Source organism: Hyperoodon ampullatus, assembly GCF_949752795.1.
Source record: "Hyperoodon ampullatus genome assembly, chromosome: 19".
Classification (NCBI taxonomy): Eukaryota; Metazoa; Chordata; class Mammalia; order Artiodactyla; family Ziphiidae; genus Hyperoodon; species Hyperoodon ampullatus.
This window is the reverse complement of record NC_136932.1, coordinates 32251025-32275181: the sequence shown is the minus strand read 5'-3', so window position 1 is coordinate 32275181 and position 24157 is coordinate 32251025. Positions and strand designations below refer to the sequence as shown.

Genomic DNA, 24157 nt, shown 5'->3' with positions numbered 1-24157 from the left:
GCATCATTGGAAAATCTACAAACAACAAATGCTGGAGAGGGTGTGGAGAAAAGGGGACCCTCTTGCACTGTTGGTGGGAATGTAAATTGATACAGGTACTATGGAGAACAGTATGGAGGTTCCTTAAAAAACTAAAAATAGAATTACCATACGACCCAGCAATCCCACTACTGGGCATATACCCAGAGAAAACCATAATTCAAAAAGACACATGCACCCCAATGTTCATTGCAGCACTATTTACAATAGCCAGGTCATTCATCGACAGACGAATGGATAAAGAAGATGTGGTACGTATATACAATGGAATATTACTCAGCCATAAAAAGGAACGAAATTGGGTCATTTGTTGAGACGTGGATGGATCTAGAGACTGTCATACAGAGTGAAGTAAGTCAGAAAGAGAAAAACAAATATCGTATATTAACACACATGTGGCACCTAGAAAAATGGTACAGATGAACTGGTTTGCAAGGCAGAAACAGAGACACAGCTGTATAGAACAAACGTATGGACAGCAAGGGGGGAAAGTGGAGGGGGGTTGGTGGTGGTGGGATGAATTGGGTGACTGGGATTGACATATATACACTAATATGTAAAAAACAGACAATTAATAAGAACCTGCTGTATAAAAAAATAAAATTCTAAAAAAAAAAGATTGCATATCGCAAAGATATAAAATGCCATTTTTCTCAATATTATTTTTTGTTTTTGAAAATTTTTCATAAAGATATGGTAATTATGTTAACATGTAATGGGTTTAATTTTATTTCTGTTATTTTTAAATGAATTAATAAATCAATATTTTTAAAACTTAAAAAAAAAAAACAAAAAACCTTTTCGGTTTCTCAAAAAGAACTAGTAACACTGAGAATGCCCAGGGGTTCCCGAGGCCACTGGCATCTAAACGAGTCTGAGCAGCCTTCCGAGAGGACCTTCCCGGCTTCCATAGGGCCCAGGACGGATGCTGTGCCCCTGCCTCTGCCAGGGACTTACGCACTGACTCGCTCATCTGACACGCGGAGCACCACGAAGACACCAAGACAGCCCCAGAGTCTGCACCACCCTGCCTGGATCTCCAGGGACGCAACACGTGCTAGACGATGGACAACCACAGGGACAGGGGGAAGCACAGGGCTCCCCACTGCCTCTGTTTCCTTTTGTGGATCATCCCATCTCCTGTTGTGGGATGTTGTCGCCTGAACCAGTTTCTCACTCAGAGTAAGTGCTCGGTACGTATCTGATGGGGAAGGAGGCATGAATGCCCAAGGTGCTTTCAAATGGACAAGAAAAGGCCCGCCTGGGTCCCTCTGACCTGGCTGCCTTCCTGCCTGGGTCCCTTTGACCTGGGTCCCTCCCACCTGCGCCCCCCACCTGGGTCCCTCCCACCTGTCCCCCCACCACCCACCTAAGCCCCTCCTCCCTGAGTCCCTCCCACCTGCCCCCCTCGGGCCCTCCTACCTGGGGGGCCCCTCAGGCGGCTCTCCGCGAGTTCGGAGACGGCCCCGGACGTGGACGTCTTTTTCAGCCGAGCTGCCCCAGAAGCGGTGGCACCGCCTGGCTTGTTGAGCGTGTCCTCACTGCTGGCCCGCTTGAGCTGAGAGAGAGGTGGACGGAGAGAGAGAAGGTGAAGAGACGTGTTTTCGGGCTGGAGCGCTTTAAACCAGGAAAGCACCGAGCAGGCCCACCTGCCCAGCAGCTGAGGGGCAGTGATGGCACCTTGAGTAGCAGGAAGGTGCGGAGGGAAAAGCGCAAAGCAGACAAACCCGCGATGCCCTCACAGGTCACGGTGTGATCCTCCATCACTGTTTCAGAGATCGGTATACAGTTGCGGGTGGTTACTACCCATCATTCACACGTCAAATAATGAGGTTTTTTTAAAAAAGTTAAAAGGCTGGGAACTGATGAAGAAAGAACTGTATGGTACACAGAAGTCAGGATGGGGCAACGTACAAGAAATCCAAAGACAATAAAATGTAACACAAAAACATACGTCTAGAGGAAGCAGGGGGAAGAGATACAAAGATCTGAACATCTACGCATGCTCACCCCAAGCACTCCCATGCCCCCAAACACACGCTGCCTCCGAAGGGAGCAGAGGGACTTTTTGGAGGCCAGAAGAAGGCTGTTAAGGACCCTCGGCTCCTTTTCTGCTTTCTTCCCTGGCATGGGAGGTGCAGAACAAATATTTGTTGAAAGGTATTGAAGTGTAAGGGGGGGACCCCGCCCCGAAATGAGCTCACACTCTGGCCCAGGTAAATTACACTCAAGGTGAAAGAGAAAACCCACAAATAAGTTCTCTCAACCAGTGTGAGTCTCTGCTAAAGAACACTAATCGTTCCAGAAGATGGAGGCAGGCAGATGCCACCACAAACGCACCTGACATCCTGGGAACCAGCGTGAAAACGCCCTCAAATCAACCGGGACGTGGAAGCAGCAGCCTGGCCCACCACACCAGCCAAGGGCCCTGCTCCAGCCTGCTTTGCTGGCTCTGGGGTCACATACTGAAGGTTAGGGGTCTAGATATTTGCACAATGCAAAAGAAGCATGTCCAGCTTTGCAGCATTTAGATTTCAGGGTGTTGCGACATATCCCTCAGAGTGGCTTGAAAGAACAGAGAAATACCAAGCACTGGTGAGGTTGGGGAGCAACTGGAACACTCCCCGTCTGCTGGTGGGAGTGTAAACTGGTCGCCGCTTTGGAAAACAGGGAGGATTCACTAAAGCTAAATATTTGCACCCTGTGATTCAGCAAACACACTCAAGCTCTACACAGGCTCCTGGAAAGAATATTCATACCAGCTTTATTTATTACAGCCAAACCTAGAACAACCCAAATGTTCTTCAACAGAAGGGGTAAATTAAATACTGGTACAGTATACAATGGAAACCACGCAGCAATTTAAAAAAAGAGTTACCGATACAGTAATGAATGGGTGGGTCTCACATTCATTATGCTAAGTGAAAGAAACCAGACACAAAAGAGTATATTATGCCTGGTTCCATGCAAGTGAAGTTCAAGAATGGACAAAACCGGGCTTCCCTGGTGGCGCAGTGGTTGGGAGTCCACCTGCTGATGCAGGGGACGCGGGTTCGTGCCCCAGTCCGGGAAGATCCCATATGCCGCAGAGTGGCTGGGCCCGTGAGCCATGGCTGCTGAGCCTGCGCATCCGGAGCCTGTGCTCCGCAATGGGAGAGGCCACAACGGTGAGAGGCCCACGTACCGCAAAGAAAAAAAAAAAAAAAGAATGGACAAAACCAAATGATGGTGACAGAAGTCAAAACAGTGGTTCCCTCTGGGGGAGTTACGGGCTGGGAAGGAAAATTATTGGGCGCTGGCATGTTCTACATCTTGCCTGGGTGATGGTGACACAGATATAAGCACACATAAAAATTCAATGGGCTGCACAGCTAAGACTGAGATTAATGCACTTTATATGCTGTTTTGTAAGTATGTTGTGTCTCACTAAAAAAGAAAGAAAACTGGAGGATGGGTTAAACCAGGGGCAAAGCCCTGGTGCCACCCTGCCAATTGCTCGTCTAGGGTTTTCCCTCATTGTTATTTCTGATAGTGGTAAAATATACATAACATAAAATTTATCATTTTAACCATTTCAAGTGTACAGTTCAGTGGCCTTAAGTACATTACATGGCTGTACAACCATCACCACCATCCAGAACTTTTCCGTCTTCCCAAACTGAAACTCTACTCCTTAAACACTAACTCCCCACAGCCTACATTTTTTAAAAGGTGGTAAAAGTCTAAATAGTAGCCAAGCAATCCTAGTCAAGATCTTTAACAAATGATTAATGTTTAAAACAACCAGTTAATATTGACAGGATAATCTGCATGAGCACGCTTGCAGTTTACTGGATGTAAATGTAACCACACTGCCCAGCCAACAGCACAGGCCACCACAGATTAACAAAAGGGATGAAATACGACAAGGGTTGATGCAGAAATACCTCAACTGCCTTCTTACACGGACCCCATGATCGGTTTCCTACCTCCCATTTCAGAGTAATAAGGGTCCCTGCACCCAAGCTCTCCAGCCTCTCAAGTTATCTGCCAGGTCATCAGTGTAACATGTATTTAGTTCTAAACGACAGTAGCTCAGGATGTCAGCACCATTTCCTCAACAGAAAAGAACTATTGTTCACTCTGCCTAGAAGCGTGCCAGGGGCTTCCTGGGTCCCCACAGGGAAATCAATTCTGATTTTAGACTTTGAAAACACCTCAAAGGAAACACGGAAGGGAATTCTTAACGTAATTTTGCAAACGATATGCTCTTGGTTCTGCTTTCCTTTGTCTGGTTCTCCGACATTCCTAAAATCAGTAAGTCTGACGCAAAGAAGTGCGGAATTATCAAACTCTGCAGCAAAGGCCCAGAGAGCCAAGGCTGGGTCTGCAAACCAGGACAGGGCACCCACCAAATGAGAAGGTCCCCACTGGCCTCCAGCCATCCCACCCTGGCCCCCATCCCCGCCCGCCCCGGGGCATGGGCTCAGGGGTATAGCTTGCCCCTGGCCCCTTCCCATAGAGTTTGGTTCTTGGTGAGATGGCGGGTGAGGCAACAGAAGGTAGGGGTGGCAGGTGGGAACATGAAAAAACATAAAATGAAACAGGTAAAATTAATTTTAACGATATATTTTCTGAACCCAATACATTCAAAATATTATCAATCAATATAAAACACATTGATAAGGTCTTTTACTTCTTTTGTAGTCACTCTTCAAAATCTGGTTTGTATTTTTTTTTTCATCCTGTGACATTTATTTTTTCTTTTAACATCTTTATTGGGGTATAATTGCTTTACAATGTTGTGTTAGTCGCCGCTGTATAACAAAGTGAATCAGCTCTAAGTATACATATATCCCCTTATCCCCTCCCTCTTGCGTCTCCCTCCCACCCTCCCTACCCCACCCCTCTAGGTGGACACAAAGCACTGAGCTGATCTCCCTGTGCTATGCGGCTGCCTCCCACTAGCTATCTATTTTATATCTGGTAGTGTATATATGTCCATGCCACTCTCTCACTTCATCCCAGCTTACCCTTCCCCCTCCCTGCATCCTCAAGTTCATTCTCTACGTCTGCATCTTTATTCCTGTCCTGCCCCTAGGTTTTTCAGAACCTTTTTTTTTTTTAGATTCCATATATATGTGTTAGCGTACAGTATTTGTTTTTCTCTTTCTGACTTACTTCACTCTGTATGACAGTCTCTAGGTCCATCCACCTCACTACAAATAACTCAATTTCGTTTCTTTTCATGGCTGAGTAATATTCCATTGTATATATGTGCCACATCTTCTTTATCCATTCATCTGTCAATGGACACTTAGGTTGCTTCCATGTCCTGGCTATTGTAAGTACAGCTGCAATGAACATTGTGGTACATGACTCTTTTTGAATTATGGTTTTCTCAGGGTATATGCCCAGTAGTGGGATTGCTGGGTCGTATGGTAGTTCTATTTGTAGTGTTTTAAGGAACCTCCATACTGTTCTCCATAGTGGCTGTATCAATTTACATTCCCACCAACAGTGCAAGAGGGTTCCCTTTTCTCCACACCCTCTCCAGCATTTGTTGTTTGTAGATTTTCCGATGATGCCCATTCTGACTGGTGTGAGGTGATACCTCATTGTAGTTTTGATTTGCATTTCTCTAATGATTAGTGATGTTGAGCATCCTTTCACGTGTTTGTTGGCAATCTGTATATCTTCTTTGGAGAAATGTCTATTTAGGTCTTCTGCCCATTTTTGGATTGGGTTGTTTGTTTTTTTGATATTGAGCTGCATGAGCTGCTTGTATATTTGGGGGATTAATCCTTTGCCCATTGATTCATTTGCAAATATTTTCTCCCATTCTGAGGGTTGTCTTTTCATCTTGTTTATGGTTTCCTTTGCCGTGCAAAAGCTTTTAAGTTTCATTAGGTCCCACTTGTTTATTTTTGTTTTTATTTCCATTTCTCTAGGAGGTGGGTCAAAAAGGATCTTGCTGTGATTTAGGTCATAGAGTGTTCTGCCTATGTTTTCCTCTAAGACTTTGATAGTGTCTGGCCTTACATTTAGGTCTTTAATCCATTTTGAGTTTATTTTTGTGTATGGTGTTAGGGAGTGTTCTAATTTCATTCCTTTACATGAAGCTGTACAGTTTCTCAGCACCACTTATTGAAGAGGCTGTCTTTTCTCCACTGATTCTTGCCTCCTTTGTCAAAGATAAGGTGACCATATGTGTGTGGGTTTACCTCTGGGCTTTCTATCCTGTTCCATTGATCTATATTTCTGTTTTTGTGCCAGTATCATACTGTCTGGATTACTGTAGCTTTATAGTACAGTCTGAAGTCAGGGAGCCTTATTCCTCCAGCTCTGTTTTTCTTTCTCAAGATTGCTTTGGTTATTCGGGGTCATTGGTGTTTCCACACAAACTGTGAAATTTTCTGTTCTAGTTCTGTGAAAAATGCCATTGGTGGTTTGATAGGGATTTCATTGAATCTGTAGATTGCTTTAGGTAGTATAGTCATTTTCACAATGTTGATTCTTCCAATCCAAGAACATGGTATATCTATATCTCTCCATCTGTTTTATCATCTTTAATTTCTTTCATCAGTGTCCTACAGTTTTCTGCATACAGGTCTTTTGTCTCCTTGGGTAGGTTTATTCCTAGGTATTTTATTCTTTTTGTTGCAATGGTAAATGGGAGTGTTTCCTTAATTTCTCTTTCAGATTTTTCATCATTAGTGTATAGGAATGCAAGAGATTTCTGTGCATTAATTTTGTATTCTGCTACTTTACCAAATTCATTGATTAGCTCTAGTAGTTTTCTGGTGGCATCTTTAGGATTCTCAATGTATCTGCAAACAGTGACAGTTTTACTTCTTCTTTTCCAATTTGGATTCCTTTTATTTCTTTTTCTTCTCTGATTGCTGTGGCTAAAACTTCCAAAACTATGTTGAATAATAGTGGTGAGAGTGGGCAACCTTGTCTTGTTCCTCATCTTGGTGGAAATGGTTTCAGTTTTTCACCATTGAGAACGATGTTGGCTGTGGGTTGGTCATATATGGCCTTTATTATGTTGGGGTAGTTTCCCTCTGCCTACTTTCTGGAGGGTTTTTATCATATATTGGTGTTGAATTTTGTCGAAAGCTTTTTCTGCATCTATTGAGATGATCATATGGTTTTTATCCTTCAATCTGTAATACGGTGTATCACACTGATTGATTTGCGTATATTGAAGAATCCTTGCATTCCTGGGATAAATCCCACTTGATCATGGTGTATGATCCTTTTAATGTGCTGTTGGATTCTGTTTGCTAGTATTTTGTTGAGGATTCTTGCATCTATGTTTATCAGTGATACTGGCCTGTAGTTTTCTTTTTTTGTGACTGTCTGGTTTTGGTATCAGGGTGATGGTGGCCTCGTAGAATGAGTTTGGGAGTGTTCCTCCCTCTGCTATATTTTGGAAGAGTTTGAGAAGGATAGGTGTTAGCTCTTCTCTAAATGTTTGATAGAATTCGCCTGTGAAGCCATCTGGTCCTGGGCTTTTGTTTGTTGGAAGATTTTTAATCACAGTTTCAATTTCAGTGCTTGTGATTGGTCTGTTTATATTTTCTATGTCTTCCTGGTTCAGTCTCCGAAGGTTGTGCTTTTCTAAGAATTTGTCCATTTCTTCCAGGTTGTCCATTTTATTGGCATATAGTTGCCTGTAGTAATCTCTCATGATCCTTTGTATTTCTGCAGTGTCAGTTGTTACTTCTCCTTTTTCATTTCTAATTCTATTGATTTGAGTCTTCTCCCTTTTTTTCTTGATGAGTCTGGCTAATGGTTTATCAATATTGTTTATCTTCTCAAACAACCAGCTTTTAGTTTTATTGATCTTTGCTATCGTTTCCTTCATTTCTTTTTCATTTATTTCTGATCTGATCTTTATGATTTCTTTCCTTCTGCTAACTTTGGTTTTTTTTTTTGTTGTTCTTCTCTAATTCCTTTAGGTGTAATGTTAGGTTGTTTAGTTGAGATGTTTCTTGTTTCCTGAGGTAGGATGGTATTGCTATAAACTTCCCTCTTAGAACTGATTTGTGTTCATCCCATAGGTTTTGGGTCGTCGTGTTTTCATTGTCATTTGTTTCTAGGTGTTTTTTGATTTCCTCTTTGATTTCTTCAGTAATCTCTTGGTTATTTAGTAGTTTAGCCTCCATGTGTTTGTATTTTTTACTGATTTGTTCCTGTAATTGGTATCTAGTCTCATAGTGTTGTGGTCAGAAAAGATACTTGATACGATTTCAATTTTCTTAAATTTACCAGGGCTTGATTTGTGACCCAAGATATGATCTATCCTGGAGAATGTTCCATGAGCACTTGAGAAGAAAGTGTATCCTGTTGTTTTTGGATGGAATGTCCTATAAATATCAATTAAGTCCATCTTGTTTAATGTACCATTTAAAGCTTGTGTTTCCTTATTTATTTTCATTGTGGATGATCTGTCCATTGGTGAAAGTGGAGTGTTAAAGTCCCCTACTATTATTGTGTTACTGTGAATCTTCCGTTTTATGGCTGTTAGCAGTTGCCTTCTGTATTGAGGTGCTCCTACGTTGGGTGCATGAATATTTACAATTGTTATATCTTCTTCTTGGATTGATTCCTTGATCATTATGTAGTGTCTTTCTTTGTCTCTTGTAATAGTCTTTATTTTAAAGTCTATTTTGTCTGATATGAGAATTGCTACTACAGCTTTCTTTTGATTTCCATTTGCATGGAATTTCTTTTTCCATTCCCTCACTTTCAGTCTGTATGTGTCCCTAGGTCTGCAGTGGGTCTCTTGTAGACAACATATATATGGGTCTTTTTTGTTTTTTGTTTTTTGTTTTTTTTTGCAGTACGCGGGCCTCTCACTGCTGTGGCCTGTCCCGTTGAGGAGCACAGGCTCCAGATGCACAGGCTCAGCGGCCACGGCTCACGGGCCCAGCTGCTCCGCGGCATGTGGGATCTTCCCGGACCAGGGCACAAACCCGTGTCCCCTAAATCGGGAGGCGGACTCTCAACCACTGCGCCACCAGGGAAGCCCTGTCCTCAATTCTTTTCATTCTTTTTTCTTTATTCTGCTGTGCAGTAGTTATTTCCACTATTTTATCTTCCAGGTCACTTATCTGTTCTTCTGCCTCAGTTATTCTTCTACTGATTCCTTCTAGAGAATTTTTAATTCCACTTATTGTGTTGTTCATAATTGTTTGCTCTTTAGTTCTTCTAGGTCCTTGTTACACATTTCTTGTATTTTCTCCATTCTATTTCCAAGATTTTGGATCATCTTTACTATCATTACTCTGAAGTCTTTTTCAGGTAGACTGCCTATTTCCTCTTCGTTTGTTTGGTCTGGTGGGCTTTTACCTTGCTCCTTCATCTGCTGTGTATTTCTGTCTTCTCCTTTTGCTTACCTTACTGTGTTTGGGGTCTCCTTTTCGCAGGCTGCAGGTATGTAGTTCTCGTTTTTGGTATCTGCCCCTAGTGGGTAAGGTTGGTTCAGTGGGTTGTGTAGGCTTCCTGGCAGAGGGGACTCGTGCCTGTGTTCTGGTAGACGAGGCTGGATCTTGTCTTTCTGGTGGGCAGGACCGAGTCCAGTGGTGTGTTTTAGGGTTTCTGTGACCTTATTATGATTTTAGGCAGCCTCTCTGCTGACGGGTGGGGTTGTGTTCCTGTCTTGCTAGTTGTTTGGCATAGGGTGTCCAGCACTGTAGCTTGCTGGTCGTTGAGTGGAGCTGGGTCTTAGCATTGAGATGGAGATCTCTGGGAGAGCTTTTGCCCTTTGATATCACGTGGGGCCGGGAGGTGTCTGGTGGACCCGTGTCCTGAACTCAGCTCTCCCACCTCAGAGGCATGTGCCTGACACCCGGCAGGAGCACCAAGACCCTGTCAGCCACACGGTTTTGTTTTTCTTTAAGGATAATTTGCTTCATGGAGGAAGAAGTATAGGTTCTTCTGACTCTTTTCTATCTTGCTTGTTTCTCTTTAGGGCCTGACAGATTTGGTGCAGCAAGTTAGAAGGGAGAGTAGAGACGATTCCTAGAGAATGTCTTAGCTACGCCTTCTTGTGGCCACAGGAAGCTGCAGTTGGTCCCGCCGTCTCGGGGCGGATCCTTTACTCCCTTCCCGGGACGGTGTCTCTGAGGCAGGGCTTAGCAGAGGCGGGAGGTGGCGAACCCAGCGTCTCTGAGGACGTCAAGGAGACATGAAGATGGCGAGGCGACCGCTCTGGTGTGTATTTTGCACTCACAGCACGTGTCAAGGGCTCATCGCCACACGGGGCTGGTGGCTCTTCTATCAGGCGGCGCAGATGTGGAGCATTCACTCCTGAAGGACAATGACAGGACTGACCGGGTCCCCAAGACTTGTAGAGGACATAAACCTTAAGACTCTGCTTTCCAGGCACCCTGAACCCTGGCCACAGGAGACCGGGCAGGATCAATACATGACTCGTGCCTAGCCAATTTTTCTCTTGCTTTTGTTTTTAACCAGCCAGAAGCAAAGAAGCAGATGGGCCTTCCAAGGGATGAGGGAGGCTTGGGCCGGCTGGCAGCCGTGCTTCATACCACGTGCAGGCGACAGAGAAGCAGAGACAGGTGACACGAACTCCTGGGACACCCCAGTCTATGGTCCTGGCCTCTCTGTGCTCCAGTCTTGCACCTTTGTCCTGCACACAGTGACCCGGGAACTTCAGATCTGTTCCACATATTTCTTTTCTGCTCAAGCCAATGTTTTGTCATTTGCGACCAGAAGAGTCCTAACTAATAGACTTGGGCCACGTAAGTGGCCCGTGTGACGCAGCCTGTCTGCATCAGAGCAGTCCGGGTACTTGCCTCCCTGTGCTGTGCTCAGAGACACAAGGCAGACTCACGGTAGCCCCTCACCCCACCCTGTCCCATCCAGGCTCCTGTTCCCCCACCTGCTCCCCCAGGGCTCCTTCAGCTCAGGGCAGCCTCTGCAGTAGGGTATTTCGTCCTACTTTTGGTGCATTTGTTTTAGTTTTCCTATCTGGGGCCAGTGAAAACACATCTGTCCATCCCATATGTGTCCGTCTCCTACAAAGCAGTCATAGTAAGACGTTAACTGTGGCATCCAGGTGGTGGGACGCTGTGTTCACTGTGTAATTCCACTTCTCTGAACACTCACAGATTTCCGTAGTAAATACTCAGGGGGAAATCTGCTTGCTCTTCTGTCCATCGCTGTTGCCTCCTTCTCTTCTGTTCTCCGGGTTTTTTGTCTTCTTCCTCTGTCCACTGAGGCGGACAGCAGAGAGGGTCAGAGCCAGACAGGTACAGAGGGGTATGGCTCTCTGCTACTCCCTCCCCCAAGCCCCGTCATCCTCTTTTACAGGATCGGGCCCGGGGATCCCAAGGACCAGGTCGAGAGATGAGAGTCTCCATAGGAGTATCTGCTTTTCCCCTGACATTTTCCCCATGGAACAAGTTTCCAAAACACACACCGATCAAAGGCGGAGCGGCCACCGTTTCATTGTCTTTAGGAAACTCACGAGCTTCAGACCTTTTTAGAAACACTGCTTTTAAAATATTTTAATGTATTCCAGAAGCTCTAAGGGTCTTTTCTGGGGGAAATGTATGTATTCATTTAAAATCCGTATTAGGGCTTCCCTGGTGGCGCAGTGGTTGAGAGTCCGCCTGCTGATGCAGGGGACACAGGTTCGTGCCCCGGTCTGGGAGGATCCCACATGCCCTGGAGCGGCTGGGCCCGTGAGCCATGGCCGCTGGGCCTGCGCGTCCGGAGCCTGTGCTCCACAACGGGAGAGGCCACGACAGTGAGAGGCCCACGTACCGCAAAAAAAAAAAAAAAAAAAAAAAAATCCATATTAAAGATGTTTCCCAAATGTGCTCTAGGTCAAAGATAATAAAAATTAAAATCATGGAAATAACAGTCAAGTCTGGGATATTAGAATAATAATCAAAATTATATGTAGGACACTTTATCCACATTTACTCCTTGTGGCAAATACGGTGCTCATCCCATCTCGGAGCTCAGGGCAGCTACATAGCTTGCCTGACGTTTCACAGCTAGAAAGGGGCAGAGCTGGTGTCCCAATGTGGCCAGGGGTCCCGACCCCCTCTCCTCCTGTTCCCACATCCACCACCCCTGGGAGAACAGGTGTGCTCGGGCATTCAATCCATGCCGAGCGCTGCCAGGTAGCAGGTGCTCTCCTAAGCGTGAAGGACACAGCTTGTGACAACCAAAAGAGCAGGTGGTCCCGGCCCTCGTGGGGCTTCTAGTCTAGCCATGGAGAGACGACAGTGACCACACAGGTGGGTGTGAGGGTCCTAAGAGCTGAGAAGGAAAACGAGGCAGGGCAAGGAGGACGGGCCGAGGCCACACTTTACACAGACTGGTCAGGGGTGCGCCTGACAAGGTGACCTTGAGCACAGACTTAGGGGAGGAGAAGCCGCAGAGTGCAGGGGGTGGAGGGAGGGATGCCCCAGGCTAAGGGGCAGCTACCACACCTGGCTCGCACAAGGGACAGCGCCAGGGCACCTGAAGGCTGTGTGTCCAGAGCCCGGGAGCCTGGGTGGCGGTAGGGGTTGGACTTTGCTCCCCTCTGAGTCGGTGGGGAGAGCCTGGAGCGTATTAAGCAGAGAAGTGACATGACTTGTGTTGAAAGGACCACTCAGCTTCTACTGAGAACGGAGCATAGGCCTCAAGTCAAAAGCAGGAAGGTGGTGGCATGTCCCCCATGGTCCCCAGGAGGCGGCGGGAGCTGGTGGGAGTTGACATCTATTTTTAAGGTAGATAGCATTTTGCCGATGGACCACGGGATGTGAGAAAAGGACGGTCCAAGGATGATGCCACGGGCTCTGGCCTGAGCGACTAAAAGATGGAGTTGCCGGGGACTTCCCTGCTGGCACAGTGGTTGGGAGTCCGCCTGCCAATGCAGGGAACAGGAGTTCGAGCCCTGGTCCGGGAGGATCCCACATGCCGCGGAGCAGCTGGGCCCATGCGCCACAACTACTGAGCCTGCACTCTGGAGCCTGTGAGCCACAACTACTGAGCCCGCGTGCCACAACTACTGAAGCCCACGCGCCGAGAGCCTGTGCTCTGCAACGGGAGGAGCCGCCGCAGTGGGAAGCCTGCGCACCACGGCGAGGGGTGGCCCCCGCTCGCCACAGCTGGAGAAAGCCTGCACGCAGCAACAAAGACCCAACACAGCCAAAAATATAAATTAATAAATAGAAAAAAAAAAAGATGGAGTTGCTGTTTACTCAAATGGGAAGAGTCACCAGGGGCAGGGGCGGCAGGTTTGCGGGGGCAGGAGAGAGATGGAGAGGAGGAAGAACAGATTCAGTTTTGAATAGGTCACCTTCAAGGTGCCTTGTAGACATCCAAGAGGTGGTGTCACAAAGGCAGTTGGAGGAGTGCTGGCTGGAGATGCAAATTTGTGGGTCATCCACACACGGTGTTAAAATTCATGAGAGCAGGAGCTGTCACCTAGAACAAGTGTCCTCACCAGGGACGGTGCTGTCCCTCAGGGAGTGTGCTGGAAATCTGTGGGGGCATCTTTACTTGCCACTGCCATTGGAGGTGCTACTGACACCTAAGGAATGGGAGGATGGAGACCGTGAACATGACAATCTTGCACAAAGAATTGCCCTGCATCCCACACGTCTCACGGATTCCACAGACACTCAGCAGTGGAGCATCTTCTTATTGTTATCCGAGCTAACAGCATCCCTTTGTTTTACATGTAAAAACAGTGTATTTCTTACACAACTTTAAGATACACTCAACTTTCTGAGAGTAATCAGGGGAGACTGCACTTGGGCTCAGAACTTTACCAAGAGTGCTCAGCATTCAAAGCAACACGTCACGCGTCTCCCCCGCAGCCTTCCTGGTATCTGAGACGTCAGCAAGACAACCCTGAATCCATCTGCCCAGAGCTGCCACGTCCACAGGGCTCCAAGGAGCATGGGGGTCCTTCAGCGGAGTCACACGCAGGCAGACGTGGGTAGAAATGCGGATTATTTACCTGTAAGCGATGTGCCCCTTGTTTGGCTTTTATAGTTATGACACTACACTGACTTCTCCAAAGTGTGTGTGTAGGTAGGTGACACGGTCTCTGAGTTTCATCTCAGGGTGAGGAAGGAGGCGCCCCGGCCCACCTGACATTAGGAACCCCTTGGGGGTGAGAAGGAGGCAGCAGTGGAGCCGCCAGGGGCTGCCCGGGTCAGGGGAAAGGAACGCGGAGAGGAGGGAGCCCAGCTGCAGGCAGGTGGGGAGTTGACACCTGGATTATCAGGATCCTGGTGACGCTGATCCCGTCTCGTGGGCGCTGGGGGCAAACTCTGGCTGGAGAGTCCACATGGTCCAGGGCAGGGGATCCCAGTCACCCTGTTAACCTGCACATTCCCGTCTCCACCCCCGGGCCCTCCGACTGCATCCCCTGTGCTCTGTGCCTTCAGGTCAAGCTATGCCGGGGCTCCTGGGGCCTTGCTCACTGTCACGGGGTGCCCAGCAGCCCTGCCCTGTATGTCCCGTCCATACCTTGCTGAGTCGGGACTCAAATGCCAGCGAGGTGGACGACTTGGAGCTCTTCATGCCGGGAGAGGGGGCGGGGAGGTGTCGCGCACGGTCCACCCCTCGGCTTCCTGCTCTGGTGACTGGACTCCAGGGCTTGGCTGCGCTCCTCATGTTTGTCCCAGTGGGTCCTTCTGTACAAGAGCAGAAAAGAAAAAGCGTGTGTCCACACTTGAACCTGCTGAGAGATATCACAGAGATCCATCCCCACGCAGCACGGGCACCACCGTGGTCACGGAGAATGAGCCTTCGGGATGGGGCTGCACACAGAGCATCTTACTACTGAGAAGGTACCTTTGCAGCAGGTTCCTTTCTCTGGCTTCACAGCAGCTTTCACCAAACTATTAACAACACATGTGCGGGCTTCCCTGGTGGCGCGGTGGTTAAGAATCCACCTGCCAGTGCAGGGGACACGGGTTCGAGCCCCGGTCCGGGCAGATCCCACATGCCACGGAGCAACTAAGCCCATGCACCACAGCTACTAAGCCTGCGCTCTAGAGCCCACGAGTCACAACTACTGAGCCCGCGCGCCTAGAGCCCGTGCTCCGCAACAAGAGAAGCCACTGCAATGAGAAGCCCGCACACCGCGATGAAGAGTAGCCCCTGCTCACCGCAACTAGAGAAAGCCCGCACGCAGCAACAAAGACCCAACGCAGCCAAAAGTAAATGAATTTTTTTTTTAAGTGCAATATTACTGATGCTATGACATTACTCTTTGGCAAAATGATGGCTTCTCCTTGGTCAGGGGCACCTAGCACAGTCTTACTGCATATATGTGTGTGTATATATATATACTGGTTATATATATATATATATATATATATATATATATATATATATATATATATATATCCCCACATAAAACAGGTCAGCTTGAGTCAAGACACGTTATGTCCATAAGCCTTGCCATTTTAGGGTTGATAATTGAGCAACTTATGTAATTTCCAAGTAGACATAAATGAATTACTTGAAAAACAGATTTCACAGAAGCACAGGTTTTTTCTTCTTTTGGACAAAAATGGTATCAAAAATTAATAGGGCACCCTCAATAAATCTGTGAAATAAATTTTTAAAAATTAATAGGGCAGATTTTAATTGGGCAGACCTGACATCATAGGACAGAGTTACCCGCCCTAACTAAAATATTCTATGAAAGACAATTTATGCAAAGGAGCAGGATGCGGTTAAAGACCTGGGGGGTGGGGGAGTGTGAATCCACGTCCAAAGGCAAGCAAGACAGCCTGAGTCCTTTGATCAATGCTGAGGAGGTGGGCCGGCCATCTCTTAACCTCTCTGAGCCCATTTTGTTCTCAGTAGCACAATGGGACCCTGACTCTGCTGTCCCCATGGACTCTCATGACCAGGGATGTGAGACAGAAGACCAAAACCGCAGACAAGAAACAAACTGAAAAAAAGCACTTTAAAAAACACCACTAGGGCTTCCCTGGTGGCGCAGTGTTTGAGAGTCCGCCTGCCGATGCAGGGGACATGGGTTTGTGCCCCGGTCCGGGAAGATCCCACATGCCACGGAGCGGCTGGGCCCGTGAGCCATGGCCGCTGAGCCTGCGCGTCCAGAGCCTGTGCTCCGCAGTGGGAGAGGCCGCAGCGGTGAGAGGCCCGCGTACCGCAAAAAAAAAAAAAAAAAAAAAAAAAAACACCACTAGGAAGGAAATCCAAAAAAGAAGGGCTATATGTATATGTATAGCTGATTCACTTTGCTGTACAGCAGAAACTAACACAACACTGTCAAGCAACTATACTCCAATAAAAATTGAAAAAAACACCACCAGGTGACAGCTAATGCCAGTGGCCGCACTCACAGGACCCGGGGCTAAATAACTGCCCCCCAGGATCGCAGCTGGTGCTCAGCAGCCCTGGGTCTCCTCTCCCCTCACCACATTCCAGGACACCCTGTCCGTCCCTCTGAGAAAAAGAACAGGCTGCCCACTGCCCCCAGCCTGGTGCAGTGGGGTCCTCCTCCCATTCTTATCTCCTTTCCCAGGGACACCGTTTCAACCCACAGCGTCCCAGCCAGGGCCATCCAGTTCCTGCTCCTACTTAAAGGGATTAGCTGGTGGCAGGGGGTCCAAGACCTCACCTGGGGCTCATTCTGCAGCACTGCTATCCTGGCAGCTGTGCCAATGTGGCTACAGGTGAAAATAATATTTTTTAAAGATTTATTTATTGGGCTTCCCTGGTGGCGCAGTGGTTGAGAATCCGCCTGCCGATGCAGGGGACATGGGTTCGTGCCCCGGTCTGGGAAGATCCCACATGCCGCGGAGCGGCTAGGCCCGTGAGCCATGGCCGCTGAGCCTGCGCATCCGGAGCCTGTGCTCCGCAACGGGAGAGGCCACAACAGTGAGAGGCCCGCGTACCGCAAAAAAAAAAAAAAAAAAAAAAAAGATTTATTTATTATTTATTTTTGGCTGTGTCGGGCCTTAGTTGGAGCACGCGGGATCTTCCGTTGCAGCGCACGGGCTTCTCTCTGGTTGCGGTGCTGGGTTTTCTCTCTCTAGTTGTGGCGCGCGGGCTCTGCAGTTTGCGGTGCGCGAGCTCAGTAGTTGTGGTGCGCAGGCTTAGCTGCGCCGCAGCCTGGGGGATCTTAGTTCCCTGACCAGGGATCGAACCCCCGTCCCCTGCATTGCAGGGCAAATTCTTTACCACTGGACCACCAGGGAAGTCCTGTGAAAATAATATTTTTAAGACAGCGATTTGTTTTCTAAAGTGTTTTTGAGAAAAATTCTTCACGATTTCAGTTATATGATTAGCTCAATAGTATCAGCTTGGTTCCAGGTATCATGATTTTTTAAAATTCTATATTTAAAAAACCACTTCTCGTGTATTTTATGATGTTCAGCACCAGCTATTTTTCTTTCTCGGCCCACAATTTTTAATTCTGGTTTCCACAGCAACAATGAAAGAATTCCTAGGTTAAGACCTATAGAGCAACTAATTTTATTAAATGAATATAAACGTAAAATGAACGAACATAGCCTGAGTGATTCTTGGAGAGAATTACTGATGAATTTTATCCAGGACTGCAGGACCAACCAGTAACATGTCAGTTTGACTCATGGAGACGAGAAATAAAATACGTTTCATGAAGGCGCCCTTTTACGTGATGACTGCAACTACTTAGAGATGATTATTGCAGGGCTTACTTGATGAAAACATAGGTGATTCTGCAATGCATCTATGCTTTCCAAAATCTGCCCAGGTCACCCCTGAAATGAAATGCCTCTTGCTTATTCCCCAGAAGGAAGAAAGAATGTGAAGAGGAAAAGCAGAAGAAAGATGATAGAAAATTTCCCCAATGTTGCCCTAAGTCCTTGGCAAAAAAAAAAAAAAAAAAAAAGTAATAACAATAACAGAAATAAACAAAGGAAGGAAAGAAGAAAGGAGAGAAGGAAAAGGAAAGGAGAGGGGAGGGGAGGGGAGGGGAGGGGAGAGGAGGAGAAAGGCATCCTAGTCAAAATTCCAGATCTAAACTCTTCATCTCTGACAACCTTCTAGACAATCACCTGAAAAACATGCAGCCACTTTTTTTTTCCCATGCAGCCACTTTTCAAAGGCTGCCTGGTTACTTGCTCTGAGGCAGAATTCTCAGGTTTACTTCATTTGCATCATCACACCTTTCTTTATTCCCCTAGAACCTTGAACCCATCAAATTACTCCCAGACAAGTGTACACAGAGGGCCTTCCTCCCGCGGGCCCTCCTCACTGCCAGGCTCGTTTTCCTTGTCTCCCTTCATGTGTCCTTCCCGTTATTTCCCCAGACGGAGGCTTCTATTTTGTATTCGTGCACCAGCCAGGCTCTTCAAATTCCATCTTCTTCCAGAATTCAAAATACACAGAAATGAAATAAGTAATGTCCCCTCTTGAACCAGGAAGAGAGCCCTAATGGTAGGGAGAGTGCCAGGGGGTGGGATGCCAGGGCGGGTGGTGGGCTCTGCCAGATCAAAGCAGCTCTCCAGGGACGGACGACGAAAGCAGAGGGTGGAGACACCGCTCCAGCCAGGACGGCTTTGCACCCTTCTCCCCACGCTCCACGTCCAGGACCTTGTTAAGCATCGCCCAACCCCCATCCAGCAGGACTGGTGTCTTCCTAGTGTTCTCCAAATCTCCAAATCGGCCTGCTCTGGCCCTGCCCTCTGTCCACTCCCAAGAAGGCCTCCTGCCGGCGGGGGCAGGTGCCCTCAGGCCCACTCCTAGTTTCTGCAGACTTTTACCCAATCCACTTCCCACCGTCTCCTCTCCGACCCTCCTCTTGCCCCTCACCCCGGGCCTGGTGTCAAACCCTCCCTGTAATCCTACGAGGCAAGGGTCACCTCCGTTCAGGGAGGTTAAGCAACTTGCCCAGACCACAGAGTTTATGATACAGCCAGGATTCAAACCCAGTTTTAATGGGCTCTTACACACCAGGGTTGGGTACGGCCTCCCTGGATAATCCTTCTCCCACGGGAAAGCACACGGGCTTTTGGATTCAGCGCTCCTGGTCAAAATCCAGCTCCACTGTTCACTGCGTGAGCTCGGGCCATGCTTGCTGAACACCACGATTCTCAACGTCATCACCCGATAAATGGAGTTACTGGGGCCTGCACCGCCAAACTGAAGATGAAGGAGGACACGGCACCCAGAAGACACTCAGCAAACACCAGATGCCCCCCACAACTGTTCACCGTGTTCACGGCTGAGGGCCGCTCTGCTTTATTAACTCAGCAACACCCAGCGGCGGATCGGGGGATCAACGCGCACTGGCCGGGGCCGCTTAAGGAAAGAGCTCTCTGTATACACAGAGCGGCCCATTTTCCTTTGGAAACGTCAAAGAGGGAAAGTACGGAGGAAGATGGACGCCGAGAGCAGACACCTGACAGTCACCAGAACTGGCCCCCGCTGCTGAAAGATAAACACGGGCGTGAATGCTGGGTGAACGATACTTTCCTTAGGGATGTGAACTAGTAACGGAAAAGAAATAGATGGGTTCTGGCCAAGTACAAGATCATGAAAAAACAAAGTTTCTATTACTAATTCCCTGATTTCTAAAAGTCCTCCTAAACATCTCAAAGATGGTTGCATCCACTGTTGAAAAACATCCACTTGTAAGCAGATCCACGCAGTTCAAACCTGTGTTATTCGAGGGTACACAATACAGTTAAATTTAGGGATTCACTCCCACAGGGGTGGGGAGAGGGTCTTTCCAGGGGTGTTTTCCTTAAATTGTTCATTTTATTTAATTATCAAGCTTCTTTCCTCGCCAGAATCGTGCAAGACTTCTCTTTAAACCATGACTCATTAATTGTATGGAGTTAAGTAGAAAAGATAGAAGAGAGAGAGGGAAGAGGGAACACAGTTAGGAATACGATGAGTGTCCGGGCACCGGGGAGGGTCAGAGCCCCTCCAACATGCTGCTGGGCTGTTTCATCACCGCCTTCAGAACCTGGGCTGGAGGGGTTGTCTCGGCCCTCAGATTGGTTACCCTTTTAAGGCAAGAAAACGGAAAGGCAACTGGGAAACCATTCTGGACCATCACAAATAATAGGGGCGTCCAGGGACTTCCCTGGTGGTCCAGTGGTTAAGACTCTGTGCTTCCACTGCAGGGGGTGAGGGTTCGATCTCTGGTCGGGGAACTAAGATCCTGCATGCCGCGCGGCTTGGCCAAAAATAAATTTTGAAAAAAATAAGGAGTGTCCAGGAGTGGGAGAGGGCATTGAAGTTTGCACTCCAAGTACAATAAGCCCCAGGAAGCCGAGAACTGAGGCGTTCAAGTCTGAGAACGAACAAACTAAGAATGTTCACATAGCTCAACTACCAGGGGACCTGGCAGGAAACAGACGGCAAGTGAACAGCATGCCGAAAATATCTAGCTAGAGCTTTCTAGAACACATGTCCAGTTTGCTCTTGACCTCTTCAGCAGGGTGGGTGGCTGATTCTGCCCCCAGGGGGACATCTGGCAATGTGTGCAGCTGCTTTGGGTTGTCACAACTTGGGGCAGGGGGAGGTGCTAGCGTAGAGCCAGGGATGCTTCTGGACATCCCAGTACCCAAAGGGCAGCCCCACAACAAAGAATGATCCAGGCTCAAATGTCAAGAGTCGAGGTCGAGAAACTCAGTTCCAGAGGAAGAGGGAGGCTCCTCGGGCGCTGATTCTTAGACAGGCACCTGGTTCGTTTATGCTAACACTGGAACGTTTACGCTGAAAATCTAGCTTGGGAGCAGCCGAGGGAATCCCAGACTTCAGCTGGAGGCCACAGGAAACTCTTCAAAGCTTATTATTTCCTGTTAGTCTCGACATGAAAAATCATCCCGTTAGCCTTAGATTCCTTGCTGGTAAATAAAGAAAAGAACAGGTTTCCACATAGCATCAGAAGGAAAACGGCAAACAAAAATTCACTGATCCTATCTATCAGGAGAAGTCATTGAAAGAAACCAAGAACCAAGAAGGGATAAGACAGAAACTAAACAGAAGAGAACATTTGCACAGCACTAGCCATACCATCTCAAGCCAAAAACAAACTCTGGAAATGGAATAGGGACTTGCAGAAACTATGACACACTGCCATGAGGTGGAGACCGTAACAAATAGAGCTTAATCTGGAATGAGAAACAGGAGGAGCTGGTCTCTAAATAGGAAATGCAGACCCTAGAGAGAGGCTGTAACCTGGGAGCTATACTGAGACCAAACCCTGAGAATCGCTGCCCCAGGACATCCTTCTGTCTCCAAAGCTGAACCAAGAAGCCGGCATCCCACAGAGCTGGTGGCCACTAATCAGTAGTTATTTCCTTACTTATAACATGGCTTCACATCAAAGAATTAAAAGAATGAGCCAAGGCAGTAGAAAGGAGATGGAAATAAAATACTTCCAAGAGCTCTTTCTATAGGAATGGTTTGAAAAGGTCTGTTGAAAGAGTAACTATGAATACAAACTATAGTCTAGTGCCAAGACCATTCAATAGGGAATGACAGTCTTTTCAGCAAATGGTGCTGAGAAAACTGGATATCCACACTAAAAGAATGAAGTTGAACCCTTACCTTACACCATATACAAAAATGAACTCAAAATGGATGAAAGACCTAAATATAAGAGCCCAAACTGTCAAACTCTTAGAGGAAAACACAGGGGAAAAGCTTTATGACATTGGATTTGGCAATGAATTCTTAAATATGACACCAAAAGCACAGGCAACAAGAAAAACTAGACAGATTGGAATATGTCAAAATTAAACACTTCTGTGCATCAAAGTACACAATCAACAGAGTAAAATGGCAACTCACAGAATGGAAGAAAATATTGGCAAATGGGTTTGCTGTGGACTGAATTGTGTCCCCTGTCCCACCACATTTACATGTTGAAGCCCTAATTCTCAGTGTGATTGCATTTGGAGATAGGGCTTTTAGGAGGTAAAGTAAGGTTAAATGAAGTGATAAGGGCGGGTCCTAATCCAATAGGATTGGTGGCTTTATTAGAAGAGGGGGAGAGAGAGATCTTTCTCCTGTGCACACACACTGATGAAAAGCCATGGGAGGACATAGTGAGAAGGCGGCTGTCTGCAAGCCAGGAAGAGAGCCCTCACCAAGCACCAAATCAGCCATACATACCTTGCTCTTGGACTTCCCAGCCTCCAGAACAGTAAGAAATCAATTTCTGTTGTTTAAATCACTCAGTCTATGGTATTTTGTTATGACAGCCCAGGCAGACTAAGACAGGGCTAATATCCAGAATATATAAAGAACTCCTGCATCTCAACAACAAAAACAAAACTGATTTAAAGACAGACGAAGGGCTTGAATAGACATTTCTCCAAAGAAGATATATGCATGGCCAATAAGTACATGAAAAGATGTTCAACATCACTAATCATTAGGGAAATGCAAGTCAAAACCACAATGAGATACCACTTCATACCCATTAGGATGGGTACTACCAAACCAAACCAAACAAAACAAAACCAGAAAATAACAAATGTTGGTGAGGATGTGGAGAAATTTGGAACTCTTGTGAACTGTTGCTGGGAATGTAACATGGTGCAGCTGCTATGGAGAACAGTATGGCAGTTCCTCAAAAAATAAAAAATAGATTTTACCGTATGATCCAGCGATTCCACTTCCGGGCACATTCCCAAAAGAGCTGAAAGCAGGGTCTCAAAGAGGTATTTGCACACCCATGTCCAGAGCAGCATTATTCACAACAGCCAGAAAAGGCGGAAGCAACCCAGTGTCCACTGATGGATGAGTGGATACACAAACTGTGGTCTATACATCCAGTGGAATATTACTCAGTCTTAAAAAGGAAGGAAATTCTGGTATATTCTACAGCATGGATGAATCTTGAGGACATTATGCTAAGTGAAATAAGCCAGGCAGAAAAAGACAAACACACTTATATGATTACACTTCTATGAAGTACTTAAAGGAGTCAAATTCACAGGAACAGAAAGTAAAATGGTGGGGGCCAGGGGGTGGGGAAGGGGGGAATAGGAGTTATTGTTTAATGGGGACAGAGTTTCAGTTTTGTAAGATAAACACAGTTCTGGGGACCGATGGTGGTGATGGTTGCACAACAGTGTGAATGTACTTAATGCCACGGAACTAAACACTTAAAAATGGTTAAGACCGGGCTTCCCTGGTGGCGCAGTGGTTGAGAGTCCGCCTGCCAATGCAGAGGACACGGGTTTGTTCCCCGGTCCGGGAGGATCCCACATGCCACAGAGCGGCTGGGCCCGTGAGCCATGGCCGCTAAGCCTGCGTGTCCGGAGCCTGTGCTCCGCAACGGGAGAGACCACAGCAGTGAGAGGCCCGCGTACCGCAAAAAAAAAAAAAAAAAAAAAAGGTTAAGACAGTAAATTTTATATTATGTGTATTTTACCACAATTTTTAAAAATGTGATAAGAAAGACAAAACAAAACAAAAGCTATAGTGTAGGAGAGAGACGCAGACTTTCAGCTCCATTTCGGCAAACGCATCTTGAGTCATAATGTTTGCTCAGTCACATGATGCCCCTGCCACTGTCTGGGACATCAGCTGGGAAACCGGGGAGAGCTCCAAAAGGACCCGTTTCCAAGGGGCTGGGCCGGCCCAGAGGAGCAACACGGGCTAGGATATTATCACCCCCGGCCTGCGGGGTCGGGGAGGAAGCCACTGGGACCCGGAAAGAGCTGGACCAAGAGCAGAAGCTGAGGCCTCGATAGAGAAACACAGCTAACCCAAACAACTCAGTAGCACTGGGGGCGAGGGCGGCCGGAGGAGCTGGGGAGAAAGGCCTCAAGGGCGTTCTCCCTTCCCCGACCCTCCAGGGCTACCCACGGGCTCATGGAGAAGGTGGGGGTGCAGGGGTGGAGCGGCCACCACTGATGCGGCATCCACAAGGTGGTGGCAACGTGGAGGGACAAACGAAGGCCTGGCCATCTCCCACCCGCCTTCCAAAGTGAGCTCAGGGGTCTCCCTCCGGAAGCCTCCCCCAGCCCAGGAGGGCCTCCCCGTGGCTCCTACCCTCGTCTGTCCACCGACCCGCCACGCAGCTGGCCTGTCGCCTTCCCGGGGGCCGTCTGCCCGAGCACAGCGCGGAGACAGTCCTGACTCGGCAGCTTCTCCCGGCTTC

At 47.5% G+C, this 24157-nt stretch overlaps 1 protein-coding gene across 3 annotated transcripts in view; it reads right to left on the bottom strand.

Annotated features, from left to right (window-relative positions):
- Positions 1 to 14676, bottom strand: part of SPECC1 (sperm antigen with calponin homology and coiled-coil domains 1) — a gene marked incomplete at both ends in the record, with an annotated part of 179832 nt that extends 165156 nt beyond the window's left edge. For all 3 annotated transcript variants that reach the window (XM_079724746.1, XM_079724747.1, XM_079724748.1), the window contains 2 exons: positions 1462 to 1597; positions 14530 to 14676. In XM_079724746.1, the coding sequence (XP_079580872.1) occupies positions 1462 to 1597; positions 14530 to 14676 (283 nt within the window). The remainder of the gene's footprint in view (positions 1 to 1461; positions 1598 to 14529) is intronic.
- Between the last annotated feature and the right edge of the window lie 9481 nt (positions 14677 to 24157).